The sequence below is a fragment of the Toxotes jaculatrix genome, chromosome 12 (genome assembly GCF_017976425.1).
Source record: "Toxotes jaculatrix isolate fToxJac2 chromosome 12, fToxJac2.pri, whole genome shotgun sequence".
Taxonomy (NCBI): domain Eukaryota; kingdom Metazoa; phylum Chordata; class Actinopteri; family Toxotidae; genus Toxotes; species Toxotes jaculatrix.
Window position 1 is genome coordinate 5,655,704 of NC_054405.1, and position 26,535 is coordinate 5,682,238.

At 40.3% G+C, this 26,535-nt stretch overlaps 2 protein-coding genes across 3 annotated transcripts; one reads left to right on the forward strand and one right to left on the reverse strand.

Annotated features, from left to right (window-relative positions):
- The first annotated feature begins 9,952 nt into the window (after positions 1-9,952).
- Positions 9,953-19,294, forward strand: LOC121191193 (galactosylgalactosylxylosylprotein 3-beta-glucuronosyltransferase 1). 2 transcript variants are annotated; one of them, XM_041052317.1, is made up of 7 exons: positions 9,953-10,074; positions 14,668-14,775; positions 15,919-16,067; positions 16,304-16,815; positions 16,976-17,272; positions 17,508-17,613; positions 18,022-19,294. In XM_041052317.1, exons 3-6 carry the CDS (start codon positions 15,950-15,952, stop codon positions 17,592-17,594), a joined length of 1,014 nt encoding a protein of 337 aa, XP_040908251.1. In that variant the 5' UTR covers positions 9,953-10,074; positions 14,668-14,775; positions 15,919-15,949; the 3' UTR covers positions 17,595-17,613; positions 18,022-19,294. The 2 variants fall into 2 exon arrangements, with proteins under 2 accessions (XP_040908251.1, XP_040908252.1); XM_041052318.1 differs by having other exon boundaries at positions 15,919-16,061.
- Positions 19,295-19,415: 121 nt separating this feature from the next.
- Positions 19,416-26,311, reverse strand: LOC121191192 (beta-galactosidase-1-like protein 2). The gene is made up of 19 exons (XM_041052316.1): positions 26,197-26,311; positions 25,470-25,655; positions 25,322-25,390; positions 24,739-24,834; positions 24,112-24,220; positions 23,922-24,014; positions 23,711-23,792; positions 23,569-23,633; positions 23,358-23,442; positions 22,505-22,642; positions 22,196-22,276; positions 21,999-22,108; positions 21,751-21,897; positions 21,099-21,170; positions 20,888-20,966; positions 20,697-20,784; positions 20,499-20,610; positions 20,276-20,392; positions 19,416-19,844 (listed from the first exon to the last, which is right to left on the reverse strand). The coding sequence occupies exons 1-19, from the start codon at positions 26,286-26,288 to the stop codon at positions 19,758-19,760; spliced, it is 1,908 nt and encodes a 635-aa protein (XP_040908250.1). The 5' UTR covers positions 26,289-26,311; the 3' UTR covers positions 19,416-19,757.
- Positions 26,312-26,535: the final 224 nt, after the last annotated feature.

Below are 26,535 nucleotides of genomic sequence, written 5' to 3' on the forward strand. Positions count from 1 at the left end.
CATTGGTTTGCTTCAGTGCTCTGCACAGAGTGAAAACCAGATTGATTTTTTTTTTTAAATTTGTTTGTTTATTAAAGAAGCCAACTATAGGGAGATTTTTTTTTTATCTTAGGTAACAATGGCCACTTAGAGATGACTCTAAGATTACTGAAAACAGGAGTATCCAGGAAAAACAACAGTTAATAATGACTAAAATATCTTGGCCAACTGTGTGAAACACTGATTTTAAAAACTAAGTGGGAATTCAGTCTGAAGGGCAGGTGGATGATTCTGAAAGTGCAACAGTGGGTTCCAGGGTTGACAGAGAGATTTCATTAAAGTGAGTCAGTATTGAAGATGGACAGGAGTCAACATCAAGCTCTCTGAGTTCTGAGTTCTAATGTGCTGCTGAATCTCCAGCATTTTGTTGTAAAAGTAATGAGGAAATTCTTCAGATCTCTCTGGGGAGGATTCAGCTGGCTGGAGATCAATCACCAGGTTATGGCTTTAAAGAGAAGTCTGGGATTATGACCCTATTTAGTTATCAGATATGAAAAATAAGAGTTTTTTCTTCTTCTTTTTTTCCACACTGATAAATGGACATCAGATGTTTAAGAGAGGCAAAGGGAATCATCACATTTATCCTTCTTTCATTTCCTTCTGCCTTCTTGCATAGTCCTTTTAAATTCCTTATTTCTTAATTTAACCGCGGTAGAGAAGAACATTCTTTCTTTTAGTATCTGACAGGAGCTATAGAATCTAAAATATTTGTGCAGGAGCTATTAAAAGCACTGACAAGCTCCTCTAGAGTGAGGTGTTCATAGGTACGAAAAAATGTGTTTGAGGCAGTGAAAGAGTGACAGAGACAAGGAGCAGAGAGTGAATTAAGGAGGTGGGAACAAATCAGTGTCAGGGTTTAGGGTCAGGAGAGAAGAATGGTGTGAAATCAGCCCAGTTCACATCTTCCACACAGAAACTATGGAAACGCACATGGTCGAGTGTATGCTGTTTGCAATGTTCAGGATGTGAGACATACTGAATTTGATTAAAGAAAATCTAAAGTTTGATCAAATCAGAAGTTAAATAGGAGGAAGAGGGGCAACAAACATGAATATCAAAATCATCAATAAGAACATAATGATGATAAAAAAAAAAAGGTCTGAAACTTCCTGCAGATAGCCAGAGCTAAATGTAACAGTGCTGTACCGCCAGGAAGAGCAAGGCAGGCCATGCTCGACCAGTTAATGCTATAAACAGTTTGAATCACATTGAAGTGGAGGTGATATCTCGCCTTAAAATCATGTTTGCATTCAGCTCGCAATTTACTGCCCTCTTGTGGCTGCAGTATGTTATTGTCTGTAGAAGCTAGGTTGACTTCCAGCCATTGTATCTAATGTTTCTGTCACTTCTGTGGCTGTGTCTGATGATAAAGGCTGGGGCTTATCAATCAGCGTATTTTGGACATTTATGCATTGTGGGTAATCCTGGGATACTGGACGGATGACTAGCTATCGCTAGCTACAGACAAGTATGTTTCTCAAGCTCCCTTTGTCTTCAGCTTCCACTGCTCTGAAATCAGTTATGATATTGCACACATTGTTATACTCATGCACAGTTGCATGTGCATGTGTACTTGCACATTTGAAAATGACTTCAACTGTCTTTTCTTCCAAAGTCTTTAGAGGTAGCAGTAGCAAGCTCTGTTTGCTCTGTAAACGTAATTTGCTCCTTTATGGAGAATCTGATTCTGCAGTGAGCTTGATGTTTGATATGTTTGATTGTCAGTTCAAAGGAATAATCCTGATACTTTTTCAGAAAGGACGGAGTGCATGTTCACACAGAGTGCAGCAAGATGCAGGAGAAAGACTTTCAGCAGAGTAAAGACAGGCCGCACAAAATCAGGAGACAGGACGGGCTGTGAATTTAAAAGTAGCTACTATGTTTTAGTCTGGTCCATTTTTCTAATTGGTGTAGTAAACAGCTGAATTGCATATGGAGATGGTGGTTTGTGGGTCTGGGGCAGTGGAGGGTGTAGCTGATTATTCAGCTTGCCTGTCTGTAAAAGTCACCACACGTAACTGGATTAAAACACTTAAAATGGGCAATTTATTTTAAAAAAATAAATCTAAGACTCTCAAAGAAAGCCAAGTAAGACTGAATAACAACAAAAATTATTTCTGTGTATTCCTGCAATGCCCATGTCTCAACCCGTCAGTCTTAGCTGGACGACAAATAGAAATTCTGGGGGACATGATTCAGTGAGAGGAGCAATTTATCAGGAGTAATCCAGGACTCTGTGATGAAAAAAAAAATCAATATTTCTGGTCGTGATAAAATCCTGGCAGATAAAAGACACATTACATTATGACTCTTACAATACGTAAACAGAAAAGAACTGTTTCTGCAGAGGGAATGGAAGAAGTGGCTTTAACTGTTTCTGTGTGGACTGTGAGTACATTTTGGTCATGTTGGTATCACACACTGCCTTTCAGTGATCCTAACAGAAATGAAGGAGGTGGTGAGGGAGATAAAACCAACATCAGCAGAAGCAGCAGGACTCACACTGTGAGGGACAGGACCGTGAAGTCCAGAGCCAGGACGCTGGGCAGGGTCTCACTGGAGAAAGCATCAGTTATGGTTAAAAACAATAAAATTAATCAAATTAGATTCAATTTCTCTGTTTTTGATGAAAAAACAGAATTACTAATAAAACCAAGCCCAGTAACAGTTGGAAAATTCTGCATCTAATGGTGTAGACAAGTGGTATCACACTTCACTTGCTGGTGCAATTCTTGAGTTCTGCACTGATTTTATTCAGACTCACGGCAGCTTTTTACACAGCCTTCCACAACCACTCTGTTGTCTTTGCTGTAGATGTCTCACTGATAAAGACTGATTGTTATTAACTTTATTATCTGCAAAGAGGAATTGATCTGCAATGTTGGCACAGAAAACATACAAATAAAAATAATAATAGGACAGAGGACACACAAACAGAAACTCAGACTCATGGATCTGTTACCCAAACTGGACTTCCTGGATTGTATTTCCTGTCTCACCAGTAACTGAAGCAACCTGTTTGTCCGATCTAGCCCCTTAATGCAGAGATGTGTTCAATCTGCTCTGGTCCTGTCAGTCCTGTTTCACACTTTTTGATTTACCGTGTCGCCATGTTTTGGGCTCAGACCATCACATGACTCTTTGACTCTGTCTTGTAAGAAAAACAAAAGCAACAAAGTGATCACTGACTCTGAGCTGAGCCCCCTGCTCCTTCAGACTGGGGAGGATAGAAAGAGAAGGAGCAGCAGTGTGTGTTTCTTCAGCTAAATGAGTCACTCTGGTGATGCCTGGACCACTTAAAACTTACTGCACTATTTTTAAAGTTTCTCCCCCCTGGGGCAAACATTTTCAGCAATTGAGAAACTCGTAAACAAGTCTGTGTGTGTGTGTGTGTGTGTGTGTGTGTGTGTATGTGTGTGTTTGTAATGAAGATGGGTGGCGTACAGAATGGTTGTGTATAGTCTAATGGAAGCTGCTCTGCCTGTGTGCATTATAATTGAATCAAGGCCATGCATTCACTTGGTTGCTGATTGTGGTTGCTCGCTTGTTGTATATGAGGCAGTGATTGTTTTGAATGTATTTTTGCTCGTGTTGGAAGATAAAATTGCCTCTGTGGGGGTGCACAATACATTCAATCAATAAAATGTTTTTAGTGCTAATTTATTCAGATTTAACAGGAGGATTTTACGTGCATGAGTATATACATCTCACCTATATTTTCACTTTATGCATTTAGATCTGTAATTTGTGTTCATCACATCAGTTTTTTTAAGTTCATTCAAAGTCTAAAAAATAAATCACATCCTGTCTCACTGTACATCATACAGCACAGATGCTGATTTTCATGATGCCCGTCAACTCCATTTATCTCCGCTTCGTGAATGTTGCCACATTTCCTCCAAACGTGAAGACGAGAATATTCTGATGTCGCTTCAAGGCAAAATGAGAAGCTGCACCATTAGCTGTAGCTGCTTACACAGAATTGTTGTTTCTGGCTTTGATCATGAGAATAATTGGATTAAACTAATTACATGCCCAGCAGAATATTACACTGGTGCTCAGTGATCGTGTATACACTGTGATTTCTGATGGAACTGATTGTCATTTGCCTCCGGCTGCTGATTTAAATTGTATCATAAGAATGCATCAATTACAATATGGTCGTGTAAGAATTGTAATATAATTATTACTTTGATTATGGTCATATTTGGTGAATTGATACTGCAGTGAGACATGAATTTTGATGAATGTTGATTGCCTCAAGGGAAACCAACACATAATTATTTACTCCATCAACAAATCTAGTATGCAAAACAGCAAGAAAATGGTAATATTCCAGCATGATCAAATTATTCTCAACTTAATGCATGCTGTAATTATATTATAGTGTGCCTATAAATAAAGACAGGGAATGGGGGCATACAGGACCCATGGTGCTGATTCATTTTCTGTGTCTGAACCGTTATTGAAGTTGAAACAGAAGTTGATGTAAAGCTCAAAACTTTTTAATGTATTGAATTCGTCTCCAGTGTCTTGTAACATCAGCAAGATGGAAAATTGTGAAACAAACAATAATAAAGTGTGAATTTAACATTTAGATGACTTTGACCATGAAAGCAGCTTATTACATTGAGATTGGACTCCTCATGCATGAAGAGAGTCGGAGCAGTTCACTGAGACACGGTTCTTACTTTGCACCTGCCCATGATAAATGTCAGTGAGTTGGATTTGATTTGGCTCCATGGTTTTACCAGCCAGCACAACAAGACTGTTCAGTTTCTTTCTGGTAGCTAAGGAGATGTTGTCAAAACAGACAACAAACCAAAAGCATATTTCATCCACTTTGATGTATAAATCAGTGAAAGATAACATATTTCATTAAGAGTGTATTGAATATTTTCACATTTTTTTTAAATAACTGAGCTGACATATGGAAGAGTTGACTAAATTAAGCTTTGGTTGGAGTGTACAGTGCTGTGTTGGTGAAAATTTGCTTGCCAAACAGATTTGGAGTATTTACTTTTAATGACCATCTTCAGCTTGTTGTATGTATCAGTGTCCAGCTGATATACTGATGGTTGACATTGCTAGATGAGGAGGCCAATGGTAAGCATGATTAAATACAGTAACAGTGACATGATTCCTTTTCAATTAGTAGACAAAAATGTAGTGCCAAGAGCCACACAGCCTGTAATCTCTATTAATTAATGTGCCTGCGAGGATACACACACTGTCGTTACCCCTCATATTCACTGAGCTTAATTGTTATTTTTCTGTTTCTATTTATTTAACACTTTTGTGTTTGACTATGTATGTTTCACTGAACTGACAGTTATAGGAAAATGCTTGCATTTAAAATACTGTGAAGCATTTAGCTAATTACAAAGCTGTGGCAACATATTAAAACCCTTTTAAACCTGCCATAGAACCAAATCCTCCAGAACATATTTTACATTTTTACCTGCTGTGGTGCCACATATTTTTCTAAATACAGAGATGTCTTAGCTGTATCCCTCAAAATTAGAAATATAAAAAAGTTGCACAAAATAACTTTAAACCACAATAAATTTGAGTGTATTCACTGGCTAGTCTTTGAGATACACTCAAATTTATAAACTAAGACTAAAACAAAACGAACACCCGCTATCTGGATTATACTAGTTTTATTGTGTGCGCTGTTTATGGATTTTTTGCGACTTTTTACTGGTTTTCTGCACACCCACTCGTGGAAGAGAACAGCTCTCTGAGACATGTTTAAAGTTTGATATGTAAGTGTTACTCCTCCGGTTTAATATGCAAAAAGAATTATTGCTCTATCTTATGTGGTTGCAGTTTTACCGGCATTTAAAAATTGATATGCAAAAGAGATCGCCGGCGCTCCCGTCGGTTTAAACCCCTTAAAGATCGCCGGCGCTCCCGTAGGTTTAACAGGGTTAAAGAGAAATAGAGTCAACAACCTGACTCAATAATATCTATTATGTAGAACAATGCATATAAAGTTTGCAAACATTAGTAAAGATAAGCCACATTTTTCTCATTCTCTCTCTTATGAGCATTAAAATGTACATAGCAGCCAGTGCTGTTTATTCAATTCAGTTAGATTCAATTTTATTTATTATATATCACCTTCCAAAATCAGAACTGCTTGAACAGAATTGAGGGAGCTTTATCAGGTGCTTTATATTGGTTTATATATGGTTCCAGAGTTTATGTTTGTTATTGTTATAAATATATATATATAAAGCCAACATATACACAAGAAGATTCTAATTACAAATGCAAACAAATGCAAAGTGGGCTGTAAGTGGGAACATTTTTCCTGTCGGAGCTGTGAAATGCATTGTTGGCACAGTGCTATCTGTTACTCATTAACACTTTCACTGAAATGACTTCACACCGTCTGTACTTGTAACCGTCTTCACAGCAGAAAGCTGTAATTGCATACGCCCACATATTAAATTATTTAACCATCTCTCTTTTTTTTTTTAATAAAATAATTTCTGTAGAAAACATTCTTTAAAATCTATTTCTCATCCATTAGTTATAGTTTACTTCTTAAAACAAACTTTGGCTTCGCTCTACCCATATTTTATCCATAAGCCATGACAGTAGAAATTTGAGCACTAAATATCACATTTCCTGATATGAGTCTAGCCTTAGTAATTCTATATTTACTTGTCACCACTGAGTGCACAATGACGGCTGATAACAAATTACAATAGATTAATTCTGGAGCATTGTCTTGACAAATGAGGTCATGCTGGAAGCACTTGCAGCAAGTGTGTGTGCGTGTGAGTGTGTGTGTGAGGAGGAGACAGTGGAGGGGCCTAATACAAGTCTACCAGTCTTGTCAAAGTCAGACTGAAATCAGCAGGATGCCACTCCCCCACATCAGTTACAGATGGCTTTTGTATGATTTCTAAAGATCGTGATGTTTGATATTCTTCCCATCAGCTCACTGAAAAGACCTCAGTGCTTCCCTGTTGCTTCTTTACCTTATCATCGTCATCCCGTTTAGAAAAGTTAGGATGTTGTGCTGTCTGACAAAGACTGCCCCCCCCAAAGACCCCCTGCATCAGCATTTTATTTTAGACATGAGAAAGTGAAAACTTGTGCTTCCAAGTGGTGCAGTGAGAGGAATATTTAGTTCTGTTGGATGTGAGGCAAGACACTTGTAATTACCCACCACTCTACGTATTCATGTCAAACCATGTTTAGCCATGCTAGCTGTGTGGTTCTAGGGATGGCAGACAATCATGTCCCCCTGATAACTTTGATGACCCCTTAACTTCTCATCTAGTGCCATCATCAGCCTATGCTTTACTTTGTCTTAGCACATATTAACAAACTCTTCAAGAGTTCATAGCTTCTCTCAAAATACATCAAGAATAATTAGTTTGATGGCAATTTTGACAGTCACTGCTCTATTAAAGTGTGACCGTAAACCTTTGCAGTAACACTTATTGTACTGTGTTGTGTTGTATTCTGTGTACACCGAGATGTGTATCTACAAAATACAAAGTAAGTGAGAGAAATAACACTTGCAGAGATGGAGTTGTTGCAGTGAAGCCACTAATTATCACCCTGATGATTTAAAGGGCCCGACACCCTGGAAAATACAGTGAGTTATGCCTCACGTTGTTTTCAGCCTAACAAACTATTAATGGAATTTGGATTTGAATGATTTACATTTTAACAGCACACCTATACTTCTTTCTATATGACACCTTTGAAACTGCATCGTCATCTCATTAATCACACTGCTGTCAAACAGTGAATGGCGTTTCCCTCAGCTTCAGCACTTGAACAGATGCAGGCAGAATATTGATGGATTGATGGAAGTGATTAAATAACAGAAGTATGAGAGCACAAGGAGAAATACGAGAGGACGATGTGAAATTCTTTCACAGTGATTGTGCCGCATTACAAAAATGATTCCAATTTTTCCAGAAACTTATGATTCATCTGACTTAGAAATGTCCTTTGTGGCAAATGTCTTGCAGTGTGTATGGCAAACATGATGAGCTCAAAAGCACTCTGTAGTGTCACATGAGGACAAGGCAGCATAATGGCGAGTTGTTTAGAAATAATTCCCCTTTGGGGATCCTGGATACTCTGACACCAGGCGAGGGACGAGGTGTTGAGCTGAGAGCAATTATTCATCTACAGTAAGTCTGTTTACATGCACACATTATTTCAAATAGCACCGCAGATCATAATGCAGCTAATACTCATGAAAGGCTGTTTATAAGCACCATCTTACTCCGCTCCACATTAACATGTGCATGAATAAACAGCAGTGGAAGGATTTTCCAAAGGAATATGAGGCTGATGCTGGTGATGAGGTAGTGTTTTTACTATCTAAGAAATAAAAAAGGCTGAAGTTAAAAAATGTGATAAATCAACACACTGACTTGTTAAAGACATTTGTGTATAGATATAATACAAATGTCACAAATAAAATAGCTGTTGAGAACCTGCTGACTGAATATTGAAAATATATCTTTCACGACATGATTTCAAACGTTAACACATTAACCTGTCAAACACAGGTGTAACTATTGTATAGTAATGATGGCTAAATTCCACTCAGGTGTGCCAGTTTCAAGGCTCTGGTATTTTACATGCTGGCTCACTTGCAAAGGCAAAATGTGACACTTAAAATGCAACAGCATCATTAATCATATTAGCTACGATACATTCAAGCAATGTCGGCTGAATTGGAAATAAAGAAAAACCTCACATAACAGCAGTTTATAGGTGTTCACATTATTCCAGGATAGTTACCCCCACTGCCAGTCCTGTAGTCAAACCAATTAAATGTCCCAAATTAATGTCTTTTATTTTTTTATATTTCTGTCAAAACAGACAAACAAACAGTGTATAGCTCAATTATTTCATTAGCTGAAATGATTAAATTAGTGCTAATATTGTTATTTAGATATAATTTCCAGTAATGGTGCCTTTTCAGCGTGTGGGAGATATTTTCAGTGTCAGAACCTCCTAATATCTCTGATTTGGATGAACAAATCAGAGGCTGACATGAATGTTTTCCCTTTGCTTGAAATACGTCTGCAAGATGACATGAACTCCGCATTACATCTGTTATTTTTTCCCTGCAATGATAAGTCATGTCTGCCTTTACACAGGTCAGCAATAAGCATTTCTCTGACTGGTATACAGTAGGTTTTATTTCAACTACCCTGATCTCCCACAAGCTTTAATGGTAGTACTCACTCATCTAAGCCTCCTGTTATAAACAGTAACAGTCGCAGCCACTTCACCATCCTCCTTGATTACTGATATGAGCTGTGCTGCCGTTCACACTGCTTCAGTCTCTAGCTATGAACTTCCTTTAATTCAAGGCATATTTTTACCCCATCCCATTATTAGACTTTTCAAGCATAGGGGTCCATTCAGAAAGCACTCCTTTCATATGCCTGTCAGGAAATGAAAGCGAAGTGAATAGAAATGCCCTTACTGTCTGACTAGTGGACCATGTGACTTACATAGCTGTTTATGCCTCAGATAAACAACCCCCATGTTATGCATGGCTCTCTCAATTTTTCAAATCCCACTTCATCCCCAAGCAAGAATTCCATTTGTGGGGCTGTGACATTTTTTTGTGTGATTTATTCTATTGTCCCGAGTCCTGCGGCTACGGCTGCCCCTCCACCCGTCCCCTTGCCATCAGCTTTGACAATCCCAGCCTTTGTTTTTGCAATGAGAAGCAGCATTCTTCCAGAGGGATGACCTCCTCTGTCTCTACAGGGGCTGGCACTGAGGACGCGACCCTACCCAAGGATTGGATAGCACTCGCCGGATGCTGTGAACAAAATCCGTGAGTTGTCACCCCAACTCCGCTGCTCGTATGTGCACCGAACACGTTCTCCTTCAGCAGGAAGATAACTTGATGGATCCCTCTGTTCATCACAGCTGACACATCAAGGCCCAGCACCATTATCAGCACCTTCATCATTAACAGAGCACAATAGGATCAGACTCCGTGAGGAAAGTGGACCATCATTCATTTCTGTAAGTAAAACTTGATTATATTTACTGTAATTATTGATTTAACACTGTATTGTAATTAGTTCATTTGAGAGTCAGAGCTAATTGATATTATAATTGTTAAAATATTGTCTAAGCTGAATAATAAATAACTTTCCCTTGGCCAAAAAAGCACAACAAAAGTTTTTGCAGTACATGAAGGAGAGAAGAGATCTCATTCCTAAAATCCCACTGCACCTGAATATTAGAATTCCAGACCAGCAGAACACCGAGACACCAGGCTCAACTTTTACACACTGAACCAGTTGAAAAGGATTGTGAAAACACACACACACATATATATATAAAAAATACAGTAATACACCAGGTTACCTGCAACTGTCGATCATATACAGCCATGTACACTGGCCACTATAAGGATTTAAGGGATGAATGACAGTTGTCTGGATTCAGATGGCAGAAATGAAAGAAAATCTCTAATCTTCCCCTGCAGTGAATTTGTCACTGACAGCATTATTAAATGTACTGCAAACAGAGCAAAGCTTTGTTGTTGTTGTTGTTGTCTGTGACTGTGTCCGCCACCTGCCTGGGGGACTGAGGATGTGCGTGGAACTTGTTTGCTGTAATGAGGATTTGCACTGGATACAGTGTGCGGTGTCAAAGCCAGGGCTAATAAGTTGGAGGTTGAAAGCAGAGACAAAATAAGAAGGTGTGGCCGTTAGTGGTGTAGGTTAGTGAGACTGAAGCAATTTATCAAGACTCCATATCGTAGGCCTACCTATCTTTTGTTCTGTGCACTGCTCTCCAGGCTTGTTACCCTTTAAATGGAAGATCTTTCATCAGCCTTCCTTCAGTTTTTATCCGCTTCATAGCCCCTAGCAGCCACTGCCATTTGGCTGTCATTAGCACTAACAACATTAGTATGGATTTCCCAGCTGAGACAGGATTTAAAAGACACGTCTCTGAGAGGTCTGATATCAAGAGAGACCTATTTATAGTTTTCATGAGCCGAGCCATACATTTTAAACAAGCAGTAAGATGCTTTCGATCTTTTTAAGTGTTAAGTGAAGCTGGCACCACTTTCCACTCATCCTCCTTCCACTCCTGGGCCTTTGATCCAGTGAGGGTCTATCATTAGTGAGCGCTGGTTTGGAATCATTAGGCTTGTGATGTATGCCTGAGTCTTGTTTCCAGCACTACATCCAGGTCCATGCATCTACCTGAACTGGTTTATTCTGGTGCAATTTATGGGCTCACAGATTTATTTATTTATTTGTGGTTGCTTGGTCATTTCTTATATCTGATGCCATTAAAGTCCCACATGAACAGAATGACACACTTTGTACCAAATAAAGCAGCACAATCACGACACTGTAGTGGATACAAGTTCAGGTCAGTTTTGTGTGATTTAAGCGAATTATTCTTCCTTCTGGGCAAACAGGTTGTTGATTGCTGCTCTGACTGGCAACATCTAAATTAGCTTCATGGTTCAGTGCTTGCACAGTAAAATTGCCGTTTTTTTTTTTTACGAACGAGTCAGCACAGCTGAAGGAAACTATGCCTCATTATGTAGATGCATCAAAATGAATTAATTCAGGAACTTATCAAGTGTAAGATAAGAAACACTATGAAACGGTGAAAGTCTCAGTATTTGTGTATGTTCCGTTTGTTATGGCTCCAACCTTAGAAGGTTAAAATCATTACACTTACATGTTGTAGCTCCAGTTTTTATTCATTCATTTATTTATTTATTTTGTGCTGACTCAGCTACACCCTACAGGTGGACAGCCCTCCTGTCTAAAACCAATCCACTCCAGAATCCAGATCCTAAAAGAACAACTGAAAAAGGCCTGTTTCTGTTTTTCAGTTCATCTTTGACTTTGTGTGTCTGTTTTTTCAGATGTCTGTCTGCACTTGTGCTTTCTCAGCTGATGAGACCTGATGAACAAAAACAGGTTAGCTCTAGAAACTTAGCTGGAGCTACAGTATTTTCACATACCACCATGTCTCATGTCCTCCCATTATCCTCTGAGTTGTAGAAATGTTAACATTAGTACTGGTGATGGTGTGATCACCGTACTTACTGCATTTAGCTTTAAACATCCACCACATCAGTGGTTGTTGCTACACTGAGAAACAGGTGGAAGCTGAAAACTTGTCCTGCTTCTTTCTGTCCCTGCCTTCTGAAGTGCAGTAACAGATAAGAGTTTACAGACAGTTTGATGTTTTGATGACACAAACAGAGTTATTTTACTCCAGTCAGCATGCTGACTGTGATCATGTGCCGTCAGGACAGGAATTTCTGAGTTTGATTGACAGGGAAAACAGTGTTTCACTGCAGCACATCTGCCATGAAGACAGGTTTGTAAACTGGGTTTTCATCATTAATTAGCTCCACCATAAAGGTTTTTTTTTTTATTGTTCTCATTTGTCTGTTTCTTTGTCTGATAGCTGGCAGGATTTCTCAAAACCTCCTCAGCAGATTGATGCTTTGTCTTGAGAGACAGATGGAATTTAGTGGAAAGAAAACGCTGCTTTATTTTTGATGCCGAGAGAAATTTACATTCTGTTCAGAAGTCCTGAACTGTGAAGTGGTCTCACATTTTGTTTTCCCTGGACTCAGATTAGTCCAACATTAACAACAGGTCATTAACAATTCATCACAAGTAGATTTTTCTGCCATTTCAAATTTTTTAGTAAACAGTTTGATCAGCTCTCCTCCACATCAGGAGTATATTCACAGAATTTCCTTCAACAAATATATTTGATTGCCATATTTTTTCAGACATGTCCTCGTTGTCATAAATTGTCATAATTCTTGAACACATTGTGCAAGTGGAACCAAATGTAGATGAGAGATGCTTATATCAATTCAAGCAGTACCACTAAATGTGCTAGCATTTTGCCTATAGCTTGTCCTTGCACTGTGCCCTGTTCCCTGGATTTAAGCATTTTCCAAAAATCAGCACTATAGTACTAATGGTGATGCATTTAGTGTTGTTTTATGAGGATCTGTGAATATGTAGATGAGAGAACATAATCCCAAACTGCTTTTCCCTCTTTTTTGTCATTTCATGTTACAGCTTTGTCTCGCATCTGTTTGTGATGTGCCTGTTTGCAGCCATGACACCAATTCACCTTCAAATGGTGATGCAAAATGTTGAGGAGGTGGAGAGCGAGTCATGGCTTTTCAACATGATGTGCATGGATAATTAGGTTGTCTATATCGATGACATGCTGTTCAAACATGACCCTATTAAACCCATCCTGATGTGTTAATTATCTAGCACAACCTTTGATCTCAGACTGGGGTTGATCCTTTTTAATCAAGGATTAATTATGTCTAAAGACTTGTGATTAACCAGCAGAGGATCTGTCTCATGAAGAGACTCCTGAAGAGAGAGGAAACAAAAGCACACAGAGTGGTTAGAGCCTGTATTATGGATGTCTGTGGTGTAGATTGAAGACTGCAGGGCATGTGGACTGCAGGAAACAGCTGACCAAATGGATGATCAGTGAGCTGCTGTAAGCATGAACATGTATACACATACATATGTCTGCTATCAGGATTTTTTTTAGAGAGAATTTTACCACCATCAACAGAAATGCTTGCATAGCCACCACAAATATAAGCTGAACCAGGTAAAACTGCGTGGCTGTAGGTTTTTTTTTCCTTATTTCCTGTTTCCACCCTCCACCATCTAAATTCAAATGCAATGCCTCAGTCATAATGAAGAGAAGAAAAGAAAGCCTCCACCAAAGTACATTCAAGTATGTCTAATATTTCAGTTGTTAACGACCATCAATTTATCGCCACTCTGAGCCAATCTAAATTTTTCCCGTCTGCATTTGTCTTGTATTTGACTTTGATTTGCACACTTAGTACTTAGTAATTTCCACTGTGTAGTGATGTTTCACAGCAGGTTTAAAACTGGTCATGTTTACGTCAAATATAAAGACTTCATGCTCACCACCTCTAGTTCATTTACGTTCCCCATCAGTACAGTTCAGCTTCTAAAATCCTTCAGACATTCTGGATTTGGACTTTGGTCCAGAACAGTGCCACTAAAATATGTTTGATTAAATTGTTTAATTACAAAATCTGCTCTCAGGAGCCTGTTAAAGACCATGTATGATTGTTTTGTGGCTTAAAGACATACTGTATATCTTTTTTTTCCTGAAAAAAGATATGTCTTTATTTTTTCTTTTTACACCAGTTATTACCAGTTATTATTATAGATTTAGTTATACATACTATCTGAAATTAGTTTCTTTGACAACTTAGCACATTTGCTTTTCTATTTTTGTGGCAAGGGTGTAATCGTGGCTGTAAACGGCATGAACCCTACTGCTATAATACAAGTGACTTTTTGTAATGAATCACATCAAAGTCACACAAGTAATGTAAAAGGAACAGTTGCATCCACCAGCAATGTTAAAAATTTCTCAGATATATTTTGTAAATCTCGAGGAACCTGATCATAAAATCATCAGCTTTCACACTTAAGAGCGTTTTGAATAACTTCAATCCAAGAACAACATATCTGCACAGCTACCCTGAGATACATGCCATGCTGTCAAATGAATTCTAATCCTACATATGTTTTCTCTCTGCAGGGATAATCCACTGAACTGAACCACTGATGCACAGTTTCCTCTCCTCCAGGTTTCTTTGTGCAAAGTATCAAACCTTGGATTGACCATGTGTGTTGGCTATAAACTTAGGTAAGACGGAATGGAAATAGACTGCATTTATATACTATAGTGCCTTTATCCAAAACACTTTACCATTTCTTGCTCATTCACACACACAGGCACACAGTGAGCTACCTTGCAGGCTGGATCAATTTGTAGTTCAGTGTCTTGCTCAAGGACACTTCAGCATGTGGAGGAGGTGCTAGGGATAGAACCACCAAACCTGCAATTAATATCTGATCCAGTCTACTTCCTGAGCCACATATGTTTTTCATTCTTCGTTCTACCCATGTAGAATACCACGTAGGACAGATTCTCATGTAAAAGCCAAATAACAGCCTCAGGCTATTTTAAGGTTTAAGGAACCTACAAAAGAGTGAAATCATGATGTCGATGTCTGTGTCAGCTGTTTACAGGCAGGAAAGGGGCCTGACCCCTTCAGCCACGCTGCAGCCGTCTTCGAATCATTAACTCAGATGTTCTCTGTAGTACACCAGTATGCTTTCAAATGAGACAAAAAGAAAGCTCGGAGCAGTTCCTGACCTATTTTCTGTTTTGCAGCAGTTCCAGCAGGCTGAGACTGCTTCTTTACAAAATGCCTCCTTCCTTATAGCATGTGCCTTGCAGCTACAGTATGCTGGTGTTCAATAGAGGGCCACCATGTATGGACTTTAAAATGCAATTCACATGATTTGAAAATTCAATAAACCAGCTCATCCATTCACAGGCTAAAGAAAGAGTGCTAAATATATCACTAAGAGCAGCAATTGTTTCCTATAGAAATGATTGCTCTAAGTGGAGTCTGGTGAAAGACACACAGCAAAATCAGCTAACTTTAATCATAATTATACAGCACTCTTTAAGAAACATTTGAAATCAGTTCCATTCATGTATAAGTAATAAATAAAAGTCCTTAAAATGTAATTAATTTAATAAACAAAACAAAGTAATAACTATAACAGAACAACAGTAATTATATATATTAGGATATGCATACATGAAATAATTACAGCGATATAAATCCGACAGCATTTAAAAGCAGATTTCCAAAGACACTATCTTGTTCTCTTCTGTGAGATCTATAGATGGTTATTGGAAAAGCTGCAACACCTCATTTCACAGCTCTCTGGCTCCTGCGATTCTGCGCCTTATCATGTGCTGTATGCCTTGCAGGTAGTGACATGACTCAGGTCTGACCCTGGAGATGCCGAAGAGACGAGACATTGTCGCCATTGTGTTGATCGTGTTGCCTTGGACACTGCTCATCACTGTTTGGCACCAGAGCACCATCACTCCACTGCTTGCTACTCGAAAGGGTAAAGGTAAAATAGATCAAAGAGCGAGTATTTTTTCCATATGCTTCCAGCCAGGGGGAAAAAGGTCAGATGATGCTGGAATGCCATGAGGCAAGGGTGTTATGCACAGGAGGTCAGGTCTCATGTAGGACAACAAACTGTTGAGAAGAAACGCAGATTTGAATTTACAGAAGCTGAAAGTAGCTGCATCCACTTTTGAGAGCACACAGAGACTCATTGTGTTCATTTTCCCTCCTATTTAGATGACAGGCATGACGGTCGCTCCAGCTCCAGGAATACTTTTGCTTTCAAGGAGTCCTGCTCACTGCAGAACCGGGACATTGTGGAGGTGGTGCGCACTGAGTACGTCTACAGTCGGCCTCCGCCCTGGTCAGACTTCCTGCCCACTATCCACGTCATCACTCCCACTTACAGCCGGCCAGTGCAGAAGGCAGAGCTGACACGTCTGGCCAACACCTTGCTCCACGTGCCCAACCTGCACTGGATCCTGGTGGAGGACTCTCAGAGGAGAACCGCTCTAGTCAGCCGTCTTCTCCTGGAGACAGGTCTCAACTACACCCACCTCAATGTGGAGACACCTAGGAACTACAAGGTGCGTGGGGACACTAGGGACCCCAGAATACCACGTGGTACCATACAGAGAAACCTGGCCCTCCGGTGGCTCCGTGAGACATTCAGTATAAATAACAGCCAGCCTGGGATTGTCTACTTTGCAGATGATGACAACACATACAGTCTGGAGCTGTTTGAGGAGGTGAGAAGATGTGTCTCAAAGCAAAAGCAAACATGACTTAGAGAGACTTCCTACCTGTGCTTCCTACATGTCTTTAGCTAAATCTACATTTTGGGATTTATGGAATTTAAAGTGATTGACACAAGTGACTTTTATCTCTGTCTGTGTTTCTAACTACCAGATGCGTTTCACCCGAAAGGTGTCAGTGTGGCCAGTGGCTTTTGTGGGTGGCCTTCGGTATGAGTCCCCTAAAGTAAACACCCTGGGCAAGGTTTACGGCTGGAAGACTGTATTCGACCCACACAGGCCCTTTGCCATCGACATGGCCGGGTTTGCAGTGAACCTGCACCTCATTGTGTCTAAACCTCAGGCTTATTTCAAGTTACGTGGAGTGAAGGGAGGATATCAGGAGAGCAGTCTATTAAAGGAGCTGGTGACTCTCAGTGACTTGGAACCTAAAGCTGCTAACTGCACTAAGGTAAGAAAAGAGTTTTCTGCCTGTAACAAGCTGCATCTGTAAATGCTGGTAGTGTAAGGAGGATGTGTCTTTACACTTACAGCTCATTTAAAATGTGCTACATTCTGCCTCTGGGTATTGTGTAATATATTGCAACTGAGCTGCATTTCAAGCCAGAATTTATTTTTCTGTCTTCGTATCTCATCATATTGACTTGTATTTCTGTTTCTCTCCTTTCCTTTCTTCTTACTCACAGGTATTAGTATGGCACACACGGACAGAGAAGCCTGTGCTGGTAAATGAGGGCAAGAAAGGATTTACGGACTCTAACGTGGAGATATGACATACTTCATCTGACACAGGTAATAACAGAGATTTAGAAATGCAAATTATAGCCTTTCCACACAGTGATTATTTTGGGGGATGGTGCACACATGTGCACCATGAGATATGGACCTCACTTGAAATAGATGCCTGACCTTTATATAACATGTTTAAAGGATTGTCTCCTGTGGAGTTTGTTTTGAAAAGGTGAGACATGCTAAGGGTATGTGTCTATGGATGGAAATGTTGACCTGTCTGTCGCTTTAGTTTTCAGGTACCAATTAGTGCCATGTCGAATATGTTGGAGCTTTCAGAAAAATCCTTGTCGTAATTGAGACTTGGAAATTTCCAATTACGATAACTCCAACATGTCATTAGTACAACCCCACAGAGCCTCTTAGTCTTGTTCTTTGTTTGTCCTTATCAAGTGTAAATTGTTGTTTCAGGGGAAGTTTTTCTCCATGGGATTCTACCTGGACTCAAACCAACCTCAGAGCTCCTAAGAGTCAGAAATATTACCACAGCACAGTAGCTGTACTTCAGCGCAACTTAGAAATGGAGAACCACCTGTCCACCCCAGGAGGCAGCACAAAGCCATGTGCGTGTACCCACCAGAGTATCAAAGCACAACTGCACGAAAACAAGCCTGTGTGTTCTGTTTGGAGCACTGGCCGATGTGAGACGCTGGTAGGAGTTGCCAAAAGGAGCCCACTGAGGTCTCCTCAGAGAGCTGAGACAAAGGATGTTATGCGATTTAAACTACAGGAAGGGATGGCACAGCAAGCAATAAACAGCCCTCTCAGCACAGACAACACCAGCCAACCATCCAATCAGCATTAAATAGGACCCTTTTGTTCTAAGGCAAGCTGGCTGTCGGGCACAGGGCTGCACAGAGGAATAAAAGGGGTCCTTGTCATAAGTGAGTCAGCACTGACTGACAGACTGCGATGGGGGGATCTGAGCCCTCCCCACGTCTACTGTACAACACTGAGCTATTTAGATAGCACCCTGAACCCAGCACTAATTAGGACTTCTGTTACTCCTCAACACACATTCACACATGCTCAGCTGGCACACTGCACACTATGAGCACACAGACACACACACACACTCAAAAACACAGAGCAACAATGTCATCCCTTACAGTTGTTTACTCCAAGCTTTTGTTTATTCCTGATATGCTGTAACGCTACTGAGCTCTGCTCATATTTAAGGGAAGATTCAGTATTCCTAGGGGCCTGTTCACTTCACAGGCTTCCTCATAAGCTAATCAAAAAACTCACTCAGTGAACTGAAGGTTTCTCAGCAGAATTATTTATTGTTTCAGTGCAACTGGTACCATTCACTTGTTAGTTGTGAGCTATGCTTGTGAGAGTCAATGGGATATGAAGTCACTACTCTAAAAACTGGATGTGCATCCTTTCAAATAGCTGTATTACAAAGTCTAATTATTCCCTCCATGGATGGCTGGCTTGGAAGTGATGATTTCATACCCCAGTGACTTGCAGGGGCACTGCTTACAAATGCTAATTGGTCTCTCAGACTCTGCGACTGTTTATGGTTTGGTCAGTTATTGATGTGAGAAGCATCTAAAACCTTGAACTTTCACTTTAAGAAAAAGGGTTTGGTGTTGCTACATTGCTGCTTGTGCTTCATTTGAAAGCTGTTCACATCACTTCAGCTTCAGCTTGTGTTGTCCCATAAACTGTTTTCTTTTTTTTTGTTTTGTTTTGTTTTGTTTTGTTTTGTTTTACAGGCTAAGATGTTTCCAGTTCAGTCACTGCTACCCAGCACACACTGAAGAATATTCACGTAAACAATGCAAATCTAATACTATGACATATAACTGCCATCCCCAAACACAAATTATTACTCTTTAACTGGGAATCCACAGGCAGGATGATGTAGTTGATGTTTCTGCTCCATGTGTAAAGAGTCACTGGATCTAAAGGTACTGTATGTACATAGCTATAAACTACTCCCATACAAACATGTCTCACTCTGTCTTTGATTGACAGGTGTATTAGATAAATATTGGGCTGCATGTATGTGGATTTTAAGGTATTAGAAAAAGAAGATGATTTTAACAGCACTGATATATCTGAATCTGATGTGTGAAACACTTTGTAAAAGAAGACACATTTGTACACAAAAACAAAGCTCATACAGGCGGTGGTGACAGTCACTGGATGTCTGCTGCCATGCCAAGATCAGGTGTATCCTCAAAGTGGACCCTGTAGTCTCCTTCTTGCTCCTCAAACACAATGACCTTATTTATTTAAACAGAAAAAAAGTGATAGACTGTGAGCCTGTAGAGACCTGCGCTGTGCTTTAACACTGTAAAACACTTAAAGGAATAGTTTGACATTTTGGGTAATGCAAGATCAATTGCACTCTCATGTCTGTATGCTGAAAGTGAAGTTAGAGCCGGCAGCCAGCTGACTTAGCTTAGCATAAAGACAGTGAACATGGGGAAACAGTGGATTAAACAGTGGACTATGGATTAAATTAATAATATATATTATGTGCTTTAGAGGTGCTGTTAGTACGTTTCTGTGACGAGGCAGGGCCAGGCAGGCAGTCTCCCCATGTTTCCAATCTCTATGCCAGGCTAAGCTAAAAGTGTCTTAGCATTCAGACATGACAGTAGTATCAGTCTTTTCATCCAACTCTTGTCAACACAGCAAATCACAGCTGTACCTGGTTGATTCCACTGTTGAGAAAAGGACTGGGGAGGTAGAGAGTCTGCTGGGGGCCAATGGACCAGTAGCGGCCCAGATTCAGCCCATTGATAAACACAACACCTTTCTCCCAGCCCTGTGGATCCACAGAAAATGTAAGTGTTTCATGGTGCATACATGAGGTATTTCTCATACAAACACACATGCGCAAAAACACACATAAACAGATTTGTTTCACTTACTGGCAGCTTCACAAATGTGTCACTCGGATACCCATATGCAAACAGCCTCCCCATGAAAAATCCGGGGAAGCTGGAAGATTCAGGAAGAGTTTTCCATGGTGCCTGATAAAGACTGAAATAAGGCATCCACTTCAAACACACAATTACAGCAAAGTGAAAGTGATATGTAGTGTGTTAGATTCAATAAAGAACACAAACCTATCAATAAAGCTGGGTTTCATATCCAGGCTGTATATTGTAAAATCCCGCAAGGGGATATTGTTTAATAAAATGTCTCCCACGAGGCCTGTAAGAACACAAATCAAAATTGGCTTGTACAGTATGCACTGAGTGCTTGAGTGATTTAAAAGCATGCAATAGCAATGAACTGCATATTGTCTGTCAATCACCTTTATGTTGTTTATCAAGGTCCCTTCCCTGGTGAACTCGTCCACAGTTTTCCACCAGTAAACTCAAGGTACGCCGTCCCTGCAGGGATCGATTGCTTTAATGTCTTTTGCAAATTTTAACGGACAACACTTCAGCATCCATCACATCTGGTAAGTACTGTGAATGCTGTTTATTGGCCATTTGCCTTTGTTTTCCAACTTGATGCCATACCTTACCATCAGGAACCGCCAGCTCCACACTCTGGCGCTTGAAAAGGCCAATGTAGCTTCGGTCTACAAACACCTAGGAAGAAACGTTTTTCTGTAAAATAAATTGTATTATAATAGAGGACACATAAACTCTGTTCTGCTTGAATTAAAAATCTCAAATGTGGCTTTAGGTTTGCCAACTATAACCACAGACTACAACAAAAAAAGAAATGTTTGCATCTTTTATGTGTTGAATGACCTGAAATGTGTAATGTGGGCATATAAACAATATGGAGCGGCTGCTTCATTTTTCTTGTACAGGAAAAAAACAAGGTCTAATGTTTTAAGTAGTGGACTTTAAGGGTGCCGGTATGCAGACTTTCTTACGTTTGAACAGAGCCAGGCTGGCTCACTCCCCTTGTTTACAGTCTTTATGTTAAGATAAGCTAACCAGCTACTGGTTATAACTCTATTTTGTGTATAGATAAGACAGTTGTGTTGATCTTCTCATCTACTGTATCTCTTGGCAAGTGAGCAATATTTCCCACAATGTCAGACTCTTCCTTTATATTTAGTTTCAACAGCTACGAATATATTAAGGATCATAATGTATGAGGGTAGTTAATGGCAGGCCACAAAGTGAAATCATGCCTTCATGTACTCTGAGGACTCACTAGGGCTCGGTCTCGGACATTGTTCCCAGACCTCAATAATCCTCCACTAGTGATGGTAGTCTCATACAGAGTGTAGCCATAGGACTGGCCGTTCCCATTGTTCACAGGTAGATTCTCCATGTTCACTGGCTTGTGTGACTTAAATGGCTGTGGAGAAAATTGAAACAATTAAATTAGCTTACTTGGCTGAAAAGTACTCTTCTTATTATTACACATATAAATTACAGATAATCTTACATAAAACATACTCCCTCAGTGAAGCTCAAAGCATCCCATAAGGACAGGTGCTGGTACATGATAGCTGGTTCATAAGCCTCCCTGTAATGCAGGGCCGGCATGTCAGGAAAACTCTCACTTCCTGCACAGAGAGGTCCAAGACACGATCAGACAAAGACGTAGGTCACAGCATCACTTTATTCTCCTCTATGTTGAGTGTTAAACTTACTGCTGTAGCGAGAGAGTAGATCTCTAAGGAGATGGTACTTTGGAGTATACTCCCCAGATTCAGACAAGGGAGCATCATAATCTGCAAAAAAAAAAAAGAAATTGTAACAGGCCGTAGATTAAATGTCATGCACTGCCACCTGCTGGGTGTAGAGGGCAATGCTGTTCTGTAGACAGGAAGAAACACAAAGTGCACCTCAGCCCTGACATGGCAGGGTTTCATTATTATGATTAAAAAAAAGGCTTATGTTTTGCATTAGAGACACAGCTAATTTGTTTGTGATAAAGCACATGACACAGAGGAACCAACCATAGCTGGGGACCAATGCTTTGTAGGAAGGATCAGCGAGTGCTCCGCTTGTGAACCCAAAGCTGGAGCCTCCGTGGAACATGTAGAGATTGACAGACATGCCGCGCCTTACAATTTCCCTCACGGTGGACACCATATCTGACAGGAAGTTCAACATGTAAACAAACTGACTCCTTAATAACACAGGGAAATCATAACTGCAATACCTCTGAACCTTTAATGGAGTTTTTAAGCCATGTTATTGAAACCTTATCAACCCTTTGCTGACGTCTTTGTCATCTACACTGACTCATTCTAAAGTAAGCTGGCCCCGTCTCTATCATTTGCATTTGTGTTCACATTGTTGGTCTGTAGCTGCTGTTCCTCATGCAAAAAGCAAAGTGGTAGGAAAATATATCTATATATAACTCAAATTAATGAGACAGAACTCATTTGTTTACAGCAGATTAGAGTGACTCAAGATTAAATAATGCTACAGGGTGAGGTAAAAAGAAATATTTAATGAAGAGATGTCATTGGTAAATAGACAAAAGATTTTAAGTGACTGCTACTGTGATGGGAGTAGGAAACTCATGGCAAAGTAGCTTTGTTCAGGTTTTCAAAAGTGAATCTACTGATATTTTGTATTAGAATTTATTTAGAATTTGCATTCCTCATTCTGACTTATCATGTGTTAAATGTTGTAGCATATAAACAAAGCCAGTCCCAAAAGCAAGCAGTAATGATACTGGGTGGATTATCATGGAAAACTGAGCATGGATTGAATTGAGAGCATGAAAATACCAGTATAGATGAGTCACATTCATCTACAAAAAAAAAAAAAAAATGAACATGAAAAAAGAAACTCCCCTACCCTCTGGAGGAAGCACATGGTGGAGGTCACCCCACACATCATACCAGCCAGTATAATAGTCCATCACCATGGCGGGGCTGTTGGGCTGACACACAGAGCATCATAGTTAACGGATTGGGCCCAGCTATTACCTTAAACTGCTAATTGTTCCCACCTGCATCAACTGCACTGTGACAGACAGTGAAACAGTGTGGAAAGGTGAGGTACACACCTGGATAGCATTCAGATCCTGGATGTCTCTCTGATTTAGCTTCTGCAGCTTCACTGATCTGATGGCTGCAAGATAGGATATCACAAAATAAGCTGTATGTGTGTTATTGTCTGTGTGTGTGTGTGTTAATAATTCACTATACCTCCATTTACACCCCCCGACTTCAATGTATTGTGGTTGTCTGATGTGAGTAACAGCTCACTGATCCCTCTTGACTGTAAAGCCTGTCAAAATAAAACAGAATGTCAAGACTTGAGGTATGAACGTCATTAGACTGATCAGTTCTATTTTAGATCTGATCTATTTTACATGTGTGTTTGTATGTGCTAGAGGGAGCAAACCTATCATATTACCTCTTTAATAAAAAGCATGTAACTTTCATCCTTTGCAAAGGAGCCATATCCGTTTTCAACCTGCACTGCGATAACAGGACCTCCTTTTTTATACTATGAAACACAAGCAAACATTTTATTATAAGGATGACAAGTTAAATGAACTGGAACTACAACACATTTGTTTCCAGCGTCAGTGATGAAAAGCGACCTGCAGCGGAACCACTTTTGGTATAAGTTTGTCAAAAAAAGTGTTGACAGCCTGAGTGAAGCCTGGGTAAGTCGTCCTCAGTCTCATGCTGCTGTCACGGAGGAGCCAGCTGTAAGCAGACACAAAACAAGATGCTTAGTTATGACTAAAGCCACAGCGCTACAAGAATAATGGAGGCACAGTAAGTCTACCATAGTGGACAAAGCTTCACATACTGGTCAAGGACTCCCTTTCAGCAAGATGTGACTTTTTCACCCTGGTTGCATTCAACAAGAAAGTGGCACATTGTGGTTCAGATCAAGTGGCTTTTGTGCTGTTGGCTTAAAGTCACTTGCAACCACAATTCTATTTATTCAAGGACATAAACTGGTCAGAACTATTCCAACAAAGCTTTGGGTTTAAACCTACACCTTGCGTCATACATAAACAGGGCATTTCTGCCTTTATTTGACAGCAGTAGTAGAGATACAGGCAGGAAACATGGTGAGAGAGAGATTCCCCAGCCAGGAGGTGAACTGTGAATGTTGTAATTGTGCCTTAACTGTTAGACTACAGGGGCACTGAAAATCAGGATTTCTATGTAGTGTTTTTCTTCAAACAATTATATGCAAAGAGCAATAGCACTACCTTGGCAGTCCGCCTAGGTCCAGCTCAGAGGAAATGTAGGGCCCTGGACGTAAAATCACCCACAATCCCAGTTCAGCAGCAAGACTGATGTAGGCTCTGAAACAAAGTCAGAAAAGAAGAAGAAATAAACAGTTTCTATCTGCACACACACAAAGTTTAGACTGTGAGTTAGGACCCACATCTCATTGTTTGAGGAGTGTGAAATGTGCTTGGCAACAGCAGTGGCAGGCTGAGGCGTCATATTCCTTTTCACTTATGGTTAATTGCTTGATAAGTTGCTGTTGTTGTGGAGATGCCGCTGTTGTCAGGTTGGAGTCTGCCTCTAGCTTCTCCCCTGAGCACTGGGGCAGATGGATGAGAGGGAGGGGAGAGAATTCCCAACACGCCTGAGCAGGTAATATTGTTAGTACAGCAGCTAAAGAGGTGGTGCATGGTGTTTCCATTCTTATTATGGTCATTTTTATAGTGCGTATTTGAATTAATGAGAGCGTGGACTGCACTCTCAGGAACGGCACATGCGGTGGTGATTAATCATGAGTATTTTGTATTCAAGTCACATTCAAACTACTCTACTCCAGCTTACTCTAAATCCAACTGTGTGTGGAAGTTGAAAACCCCTCTCTCTGGTTGGTGCAGACTCCATGGCACATACCTGCAAGGACAGTCTTTGTTACAGTTCATAGTGGTGACCAGGGTTGTGACACAAAACACATCCGTAGCAGTTTTCGTACGTGGTGAGGGTGTTGATGCCACAGGCCTTCATTTTCATCAGGCGGTCCCTCCAGTAGGCCCTGGGCACACGGAAATAGTGGATGGATCCCCCGAAGATATGGAAGGGCTCTCTCTCCAGGGTGAACTGGGAGGAGTTGGCGCTCAGGCCCACCTTCCTGCTCATCCTCCGTCCCCCTGCTGGCATGCTTGAAGAGGGGGTTGTGGTTTATTTGTGTCACACTCATATTGTGTAGCACATAGGCTATTGTGCGTGAACTGACCACATCACATGCTCGATAGGAATTTGCAAATGTCTTGTGTTGGCAAACCAGCAGGAACAGATTTTGAATTTAGAGGCAGGACAGACAGTCCATTATGTTGTAGCTGAAATGGGTCTCTATTAAAGTCCCCAGGGCAAAACTTCTATGTGCAATAGTTAGATATAGATTCAATTTGTTTCACTTTATAGTAGCTTTAATACCTTGTGGTTCCGTATTCCTATCCTGCAGAGATTTATTGTAGAGTCTGTAGTGTAGTGCCTTTAAGCATTCCCATCACATTTATAATAGAATAGAATATAAATATATAGTGTTACGCTCTAATAGTCTATCCCTATCCCTACAGAGACTGTACTGCTATAACAACTCGACGGATCATTAATTAACAATAAGGTTTGACATCAGGCGCAAACTGCCCCAAAGTAGCTCTAACTGAAAGATGTTGAACAACAGTGAGAACTTAACTTACCCGAGATATATGTACATAATGAAGCCAACGATGCACAGACAGATAAGTGCATATTTCCTTTTGTGCGTGTTCCTTATCCTCAGGACAACCATCGAGGGTGTGTGACACGGGCAGCAGCCGGGTGAAGTTTACATCAGCATCTGAGCACAGATGAGCGCACGATGGGGGCAGGAGTAACGCGCCGCCTCGTGGGAGTGACCCCGCAGAGCCACGGAAATCTAATACACCTCAACAACAGGGTTTGCCCGTGTGTCTGTGATACTCTCTGGCTTTCGTAGAGTTGAATAGGCGAGGATGACTTTTGTTCGAAGTAACTACATCCAGTGTAATTATATTCCT